The sequence below is a fragment of the Procambarus clarkii genome, chromosome 61, assembly GCF_040958095.1.
Source record: "Procambarus clarkii isolate CNS0578487 chromosome 61, FALCON_Pclarkii_2.0, whole genome shotgun sequence".
NCBI classification, from domain to species: domain Eukaryota; kingdom Metazoa; phylum Arthropoda; class Malacostraca; order Decapoda; family Cambaridae; genus Procambarus; species Procambarus clarkii.
In genome coordinates this window covers 7,495,903-7,505,516 of record NC_091210.1, presented here as the reverse complement: position 1 = coordinate 7,505,516, position 9,614 = coordinate 7,495,903, and the positions used below count along the sequence as shown (strand labels likewise).

General features: G+C 40.5%; 1 protein-coding gene across 1 annotated transcript; it reads left to right on the top strand.

Annotated features, from left to right (window-relative positions):
* Nucleotides 1-3,576: 3,576 nt before the first annotated feature.
* Nucleotides 3,577-8,350, top strand: LOC138354110 (uncharacterized). The gene is made up of 3 exons (XM_069307973.1): nucleotides 3,577-5,719; nucleotides 6,011-6,368; nucleotides 7,621-8,350. The coding sequence occupies exons 1-3, from the start codon at nucleotides 3,577-3,579 to the stop codon at nucleotides 8,348-8,350; spliced, it is 3,231 nt and encodes a 1,076-aa protein (XP_069164074.1).
* Nucleotides 8,351-9,614: the final 1,264 nt, after the last annotated feature.

The window sequence follows — 9,614 nt, the reverse complement described above, 5'->3', positions numbered from 1 at the left end:
GCGTGCCAGTTGCCGACATTGGGGTTGCTAACAAGAAATCCCCTGCATGTGGTGCTGCTACTGCTGTGAGGCGAGCAATGTCGTGTTGTGTTGTTGCAGCACCCTGGCACTCTGCAGCAACTTGGTCTACAATGGGACCATCCCAGCTGGATTGCTTGTGGGCTTTTGGGGATGGTGGTTGAGGTGATTGGCCTGCACGAGAGGCCCACTCTGTGGCACAGTGTGTAAAATTGGGATCATGTACACCTGCCAGCTGATGTAAGTGGGCAGGTAGAATTTCCTTCACAAGGTCGTCGGATGCTGATAAGGAGGACAGGAAGGCTGGAACAGCGATTTGCGATGCTGTTCGAACTCCGAGGCCCCCAAGTCTTACGGGAAGAGAGGCTTGTTTCCACTGTAGGTCATCGAGAGAGAGGTTAAGGGCTTTTTCTAGCATTGATTTCAGTAACCGGTCATACTCATTTAGTTTTTGGCTACTGTAAGATGGTGAACACCTCAGAAATATATATATATATATATATATATATATATATATATATATATATATATATATATATATATATATATATATATATATATATATTAGTATATTTTGGTAGCAGTCTTTCCTGTAGACATATATTATTAAATATGACCGAAAAAGTAAGATTAATAATTCTAACACGAATTTTCTCAATCTTTCGTACATTTCTTTTCACTGTTGGTGGTAATTCAAAAATCAATTCTCCAAAATTGTTTTTTATTTCTAGTCTGATGCGACACTTGAGCGCGTTTCGTAAAACTTATTACATTTTCAAAGACTTTAGTTACACATTCACAACTGAATAGAACTTACACATCTCCGATTTGTTTATATCTACATTTGAGTGAGGTGGATGGGGTGAGGTGGTATTTAATAGGGTATTAAATTCATCAACACAAGACAGAACACGAAACAATGGGTATTGAATAGAAGTGATTGTAGAAAGCCTATTGGTCCATATTTCTTGATGCTTCTATATTGGAGCGAAGTCTTGAGGTGGGTAGAATATAGTTGTGCATTAATTGGCTGTTGATTGCTGGTGTTGACTTCTTAATGTGTAGTGCCTCGCAAACGTCAAGCCGCCTGCTATCGCTGTATTTATCGATGATTTCTGTGTTGTTTACTAGGATTTCTCTGGCGATGGTTTGGTTGTGGGAAGAGATTATATGTTCCTTAATGGAGCCCTGTTGCTTATGCATCGTTAAACGCCTAGAAAGAGATGTTGTCTTGCCTATATACTGGGTTTTTTGGAGCTTACAGTCCCCAAGAGGGCATTTGAAGGCATAGACGACGTTGGTCTCTTTTAAAGCGTTCTGCTTTGTGTCTGGAGAGTTTCTCATGAGTAGGCTGGCCGTTTTTCTTGTCTTATAGTAAATCGTCAGTTGTATCCTCTGATTTTTGTCTGTAGGGATAACGTTTCTATTAACAATATCTTTCAGGACCCTTTCCTCCGTTTTATGAGCTGTGGAAAAGAAGTTCCTGTAAAATAGTCTAATAGGGGGTGTAGGTGTTGTGTTAGTTGTCTCTTCAGAGGTTGCATGGTGTTTCACTTTCCTTTTTATGATGTCTTCGACGAAACCATTGGAGAAGCCATTGTTGAGTAGGACCTGCCTTACCCTACAGAGTTCTTCGTCGACTTGCTTCCATTCTGAGCTGTGGCTGAGAGCACGGTCGACATATGCGTTAACAACACTCCTCTTGTACCTATCTGGGCAGTCGCTTTTGGCATTTAGACACATTCCTATGTTCGTTTCCTTAGTGTAGACTGCAGTGTGGAAACCTCTGCTCTTTTCCATGACTGTTACATCTAGAAAGGGCAGCTTCCCATCCTTTTCCATCTCGTAAGTGAAACGCAGCACGGAACTCTGCTCAAATGCCTCCTTCAACTCTTGCAGATGTCTGACATAACCAACTATATGGATGTCACACTTGTGACATGTAAAAAACATGCATTTTTGAAAAACCGCGCCATCTGTTGCACTTAATAGCAACTCACGCTATACTAAACGTTAAGATTTTATTTCAATGTTTCCGATTGCATTGATAAATTTAATTTTCATAAATTTCGATTTATTTTCATTTTGATATTATTTATTTTGTGTGACATTGTGTTGAAATTGAGCTGTGTTGTTTACCATACCATTCATTTCCTGAACACAGTTTATTTTTGTATTTTTTCATTGTTTTTCATTTCATTTTTTATCTGTTTTTCTTATATATCAGTGATGGGAACGTCAGATCATTTGATGTTCTTAATTTTCTGATGGGATCATCAGATCGTTTGGGGATGCATCGAACGAGGGAGTGGGAAATGTTGGGGAGGATAAGGGGATGGGAGTGGGGGATTTAAGGGAGCATGAGGAGACAGGGGAGGGGGTAATATTGGGGAGGACGCGGAAACCAACCCATCAATAATAAGTCACTATTGACTTATTTTACGGTATATCGTATTTCGTGTTATTTCATCGCATAAGGGCACGATTATTTAAGTCATACGTTCAACATTACAGGAAGAACGAGGTTAACAACCAAGGAGGTCGTTAACTGTCAGCACGGTGTGGCTCGTCCGGTGGCGGGAATGTCTGTTAGCCAATCAGAACCACCGGGCGAGGTAACGTGTGCTGGCCGGAGCATGTGGAGAGACAGACATCTACTCCACTCCATTGAGTCAACAGGCTGTCGTCGCGTTTGGATGTGTGACCAACCGACCCAACTGTTAGTGTGCTCCACCCTCATGAAGGAAGAGGACCTCGAGGCATGGTCGATGCTCTTGAAAGTTATGGAAGATAACAGCTGTGAGATTTAGAGGTCGGCATGGAGGTAACGATTTTCCTGATAGCGGTACAAATTGCAGGAAAGTAGATGATTTATAAGTGGGAAGATCAATCGGACAAGAGACGACCGTAGCATGGTCGTAGTATCTTTCTCTCTATATATATATTTAACTGTACTTGTGTACAATGCACATATATATATACATGTAAAATATTGTATATAAGGTGATTAGAGATATATCACAATATATCCATGATGAAGTTTTATACCATCTTATTTTCTTGTCCTTTGTCAGACCTCGGCACAAAGTGTGTCGCACCTGACAACAGGTCCGGCTGAGGCTGACACCTGTTCAGATTCATGTACCCCGTTGTAGTACAACGAAGCATTAGGATAGACATTCAGAATAAACCAAAATTAAATGTGTTGGGTTGTCAACAATTCGATCCCAACACATATGGGGGCCTGTCCGGGATTGTTTTGAGCAAGACACACTGTGTACACTTGCAGCACCCATTGCTAGTCATCTAAGTGTCCAGCCAGGCAAAGTTTTATCATGGATCGTGTCCAAGAATTTATAACAAAAGAGGACCCATTGATTTTGGAGAGCTGTACGAAAGAACAGCTGAAGCAAATCGCCGAACACTGTGAGATAGAATTAGTGTCGACTAAAGTGGTCTATATGAGACAAGAACTTGGAAATAAAGTAAGGTCACGATGCGAAGACGTCGGAGCGGTAGGATTAGATGTGAGTGCAAAGGAAAGTGTTGAACAAGATAATGAGGAAGTGTCTTCTAATTCGTAGGAGTGGAAATTTAGAATATGAATTGGAACGTTTGAAACTGGAAGCTCAAATTAAGAGGGAAGAGAGACAGTTTCAGTTAGAGAAACTGAAATTAGAGAAAGTGAGACTTGAAAGTGAGCAAAAAACGCGTGTAGAATTAGAAAAGGAGAAAACGAAGCAAATGGAAATCGAAGCTAATAAATTTGTGGCTGCTCAGAGGCGAGAGCGAGAGGTACACTTGGAGAGCACACCTATGCCTGCAGCATATGATCACAAGGCACGTGAAAAGGAGGTTCCGCAATTTTGTTCAGAAGAGTCTGAGTCTTTTTTTGAGCATTTTGAAAAAGTTGCTACACTAAAGCAGTGGCCAGAGGAGGATTGGGCCCAATTGGTGCAAATAAGATTGACTGGGGCAGCGAGAGAGGCCTATACCCAGCTCTCTCTTGAAGATTGTAAAAATTACTGGACTGTGAAAAACAGCGTATTAAGGTCATTTCTACTGACACCTGAAGCTTACCGGAAGCGGTTCAGAGAAATGGTAAAGACACAGAGGAGCACATATGCTGAAACCGCCAGAGATTTGGAACGTAGATTCCAAAGATGGATGGGTTCCGAAAAGGTAGAATCTTTCGAAGACTTGAAACAATTGATGTTAATGGAAAAATTCTTGGAGATGGTGACTCCAGACACCAGGTTTAAGGTTCAAGAAGCAGGAATAAAAACACTCTTAGAAGCAGCGGACAAAGCAGATGTAATTACGGAAGCTTACAGAAGTCTCCAGGAATATGAAGAAAAAGGTCATGCAAAGTTGCAGGGTAGTAAAAGACGGTATACGTGGAACAGTAGAGATGGTCGTGGATATACTGGCAAGCCGATAGCCCGACAAAGTCAGGGGTATGTGGAATTTTCTCCGTCGGGAGGTGACGCATTCGAGGGTCAGGCTAGCGCACCCTCGGGTCAGGGAGGAAATACGTCTAGATATCGAGGTACAGGACAGTGGAGACGTGGCGAATCCTATTATAATGGACAACGTGGTTCGAGAGGACGAGGATTCTCTTCTCAGGTAATATGCTACACATGTAACAAGCCTGGACACTTAAGTAGAGAGTGTAGGCAAGGCAGAAGAGTGGTGTCCCTCGCAGTACGTAAATACAGAAGTCCTTATATAAATTTAAAGGAGGAATTGTCCCAGGAGAAGATGTCCATTACGAAAGGATATAACCCTTTCATTAGCAAAGGTATGGTGAGCATTGGGGGTCAGCCTGATCAAAAAGTCACAATATTACGTGACACAGGAGCGAATCAGAGCTTAATACTGAAAAGCTTGATTCCTGAGTACAGATCTTGTATAAATGGACAAATAATTAAGGTACGGGGTATAAATTCGGAGATGCATATACCTGTGTGTACAGTAAAGCTAACCTCTGATTACTTTACAGATGAAGTGATGTTAGGAGTGTGCTCGGACATACCCGTTCCTGGAGTACATGTCATCTTGGGCAACGATTTGTGCGGCTCAAGTGTGTTGCCAGAGGTACTGCGCAGTGATGTACCAAACGAACATCAAAACAATGTGGAAGATGAAAATGTAATAACAACGCTCGCCAGTATTCTGGAGGATCCCTCAGAAGATGATCAAATAGAAGTATATCCGGCCTGCGTCGTAACCCGAGCGCAGAGTGCTCGACTAAGAGATGTGCCAGAGAGGATGGACGTATCTTCTGCAATGGAGGAGGAAGAGGTGGATTTTGGATTAAAAGACTTGTTTGAGGACAGTGCCGCACCAAGTACAGCGAGAGTGGAAGTAAGACCACAATTACCATCCCACATAAAGGTAAGCAAACCAGAGTTTATAGCTGCCCAGATATTAGAATTTGAAGAATATATAAAGGAAGCTAAGGGAGGAAATGCTTGTATCACGTCACCCACTTACTATTACCTGGACGACGGGGTTTTGATGCGAAAATGGCGATCAGACCACGCGCCAGCTGACAAAGACTGGGTTGAAAAGGATCAAGTGATGGTACCTAAAGGTTATAGGAACTCTGTATTGGAAGTTGCCCATGCATTAGAAATGGCGGGACATCTCGGTGTTCATAAGACACTTAGGAAAATACAAGACCATTTTTATTGGCCAGGTATGGCTGCAGATGTAAAAAGGTATTGCAGAACTTGTTTACCCTGTCAGAGAGCGGGAAAACCTGCTCCAGCGCTTCCTAGAGCCCAACTAAAGCCAATTCCAGCGTTTGGGGAACCTTTTGAAAGGATAATAGTGGATTGCGTAGGTCCCCTACCCAGAACAAGAAAAGGGAACGAATACTTATTTACCATCATGTGTTCAGCGACTCGTTTTCCCGAGGCATTTCCCGTGCGAAAGATAACCTCCAGAATATTGCTTGACAGGTTACAGCAATATTTTTCGTGGGTAGGAATGCCGAAGGTTTTGCAATCGGATTTGGGCAGTGTTTTTCAATCAAAGCTGTTCCGTAAGACAATGAAGGATTGGGATGTGAAACAGATCAGGTCATCTCCCTATCATCCCCAATCTCAAGGGGCCATCGAACGTTTTCATGGCACTATGAAGAGCCTTTTGCGAATTTATTGTGCTGAGCAAGGGGCACAGTGGGACGAGGCCATCGCCCCAATAATGTTTGCTATCAGGGATTCAGTAGTTGAGTCCTTAGGCATGACACCGTTTCAATTAGTATATGGGCATACGGTGAGAAGTCCTATAGTTATGTTGAAGGATCGGTTAACATCTGAAGGTTCAAGAGATAATCTGGAAACGTATGTTCAAAAGTTTAAATGCAGATTGTTCAGGGCGCGAAAGCTGGCGAAGGAAAATTTGAAAATATCCCAAGCGACCATGGCAAAATATTACAACAAAGGTACCAAAAAGAGAAGTTTTAATGCAGGTGATAAGGTATTGGTCTATCTACCTGTAAAAGGGACGGTAAATGATTCAAAATTTTGTGGACCCTATATGGTCAAGAAGAAACTTGGTGATTTAACGTACGTAATACACATGCCTGACAGACCGAGAAAATCCCAGATATGTCATGTGAACTTAAGGGGGCGTCTGGTTATTATAATGAAAGTTGTTCAATGTCAACCAATATTATTTTTCTAGTTGTATATGAAAAGTGCTTAAATTGTCCCAAGTTTCAGTACTGCAGCGTAAATAGAAAGGGAGTTTTTTTTTTTTTTTTTTTTTTTGAACGTTTTTTACACATTTTCAAGTCCACACTTCAGAACACACGTTTCAGATAAAATTATTCTGTGACACTTTTCTGACACATTAGCATATAATAAAGGATTTGGGGATTTAGAATTTCCAAAACATCTTTAGTTTTCCTAATACAAATGTTCAAAGTTCCCCAAATTTTTTTTGCAAATATGGCATGTTTATTGCTATTATAAAATCAATAAATGAACTTAGAGAAAAATGAAAGCCCCCCAATGTAGAGACATGCCCTCCACATATACTGTGTAAGTTTCATGTAAATTGAATAAAAAAAGAATGAGTTTTGTAAACGTTTGTGTCAATTGAAAAAAAAACAGAAATGAATAAAGTCTAAGGTTCTAAAATCTGTGGCTGGGGTTGACATCAACCAATTTTCTCCAAAATTGGCATCCTTACAGATAGGCTTACGTAAGGTCAGGTGTGTAAGTTTGATGCAAATCGCCCCAAAAAAAATGAAAAAAAAAAATATTTAAAAAAAAAAAAAGAAAAAAAAATCCTTTTTTTTTTTTTTTCCTTAAAATTTTTTTCCAATTAAACTAATAATAATATTTGTTTAATATATGCTATTGTGATAGCAAAGAGTTGTAGTTATGATTTCAGTTGACACTTTTGATTGATAATCGATTTTGACCATTTTTGCATAATTTTCACAACTACTTCAATATTTTTTTTCTCCCTTCCTATTTATGCTACAATGCTGAAACTTGGACCAGATGAAACACTTTTCATATAGAACTTGTCAAAAAAGTTTGATTGAAATCGAATGAGTTTTCATTTTTGCATTTTTGGACCCAGATGCCAACCAGACGCCCCCTTAATGAAAAGGTATCGGGATAGAGATGAGGATGGGCAACTAGACACTGCTGTAATGTGCGCAGTTTCCAACGAGTTTACGGAATTAAACCATAAGAGGCTAGAAAGAGCAGATGGAGCCCGAATTTCTAATTCTCAGTGGTTACGAGAGATGAATGCACACTTGACATACTTAGATGATCAAAGGAGGCAGGACATAGAAGAGATTCTCATGAAATACCTATCACTATTCTCTGACGTACCGCGACGACACCGCGAAATTACGCACGAGGTAAATGTAGGAGGAGCTCGACCAATAAAGCAACATCCGTATAGAATAAATCCTGAAAAGAGAGAAATTATGCGACGTGAGGTAAAATATCTATTGGATAACGATCTGGCAGAATTGAGCGACAGTGATTGGAGCTCACCTTGTCTACTGGTGAAAAAGCCAGATGGCACACATAGGTTGTGCACGGATTACAGAAAGGTGAATTCGGTCACTATCGCAGATTCGTACCCAATTCCTCGAATTGAGGATTGTATTGACCAAATAGGACACGCCCAGTTCGTATCTAAAATTGACCTTTTGAAAGGGTACTATCAGATACCCCTCTCAGAGAGTGCCAAGGGAATCTCTGCCTTCGTGACACCTGACGGTCTTTATCAATATAAAGTACTATCATTCGGTATGAAAAATAGTGGAAGATGTTTCCAGAGAGCCATGAATTAAATCCTACAAGGGATGGTAGGTTGTACAGTTTATATTGATGACATCATAGTGTATTCACACTCGTGGGAAGAACACCTTCATCAACTAAAAGAGTTGTTTGATAAATTGGAAGAGGTAAATTTGACTATTAATCTCCCAAAAAGTGAATTTGGCAAAGCAAAATTGAAATATCTTGGATACATCGTAGGACAAGGGGAGGTTGCCCCTGTCAGACAAAAAGTTGAAGCCATAGATAAGTACCCTGTGCCTAGAGGGAGAAGAGATTTTCTCAGGTACCTTGGCATGGTGGGGTACTATAGAAAATACTGCAGAAATTTTGCAACCTTTGCGGCACCATTAACAGGACTTTTAGCGAAACATAAGAAGTGGCAGTGGGACGAAGCCTGTCAAGAATCGTTTAATAAAACGAAATCATTGCTAACAGAAGCCCCTGTATTGGTTTCACCCGATTTTCAGAAATCATTTTCCCTCTGTCGATGCAAGTGATGTAGGTGCGGGCGCTGTTTTGACTCAGAACCAAAATGGAACTTGTAAACCAGTGTCCTATTTCTCTAGGAAATTTTTACCTAACCAAAGAGCATATAGTACCGTTGAAAAGGAAACCTTAGCCTTAGTGATGGCGCTACAGCATTTTGAGGTATACGTGGTAGCGGGCATAGGACCTGTTACGGTCTTCAAAGATCATAACCCCCTCGTATTTTTAAATAAAATGAAGAATACCAACCAACGCCTAACCAGGTGGGCTCTAATATCACAAGACTATAACTTAAATATAGTACACATTAAAGGAAAGGAGAACGTAATGGCTGACGCATTATCCCGTAGTATTGTATAAAGAAAACGGTAGACAGTGTGAAATAAAACGTTTTAGAAAAGAAAATAGTGAATTGATGAAGGACGGTAGACTTCAGGAAAGTACTTTTGTATCAGCCACACCTTCCAAAGCGGTGTGTTCAGAAAATGTACATATGTATTTTTTTGTATATACTTAAAGATAATTTGTTGTTAAAACAGATATTGTGTGCAGTCGGAGGAAAAGGAGATCCTGTACGCCAAAGATCAGTGGTCAGTAGTTACAACACCATGTCTACAAAAATGATAAGGTATGTCTGATAAGACATGTCATTACTAGATTGAGTTGAATCTTTGTAGGATGGACGAAAAAGGAATAATGCCGGTAGAGAAAATTAGTGTGGATACTCCGAAATAACACTCTTTTAAGGGGGGAGGAGTGTTACGGTATATCGTATTTCGTGTTATTTCA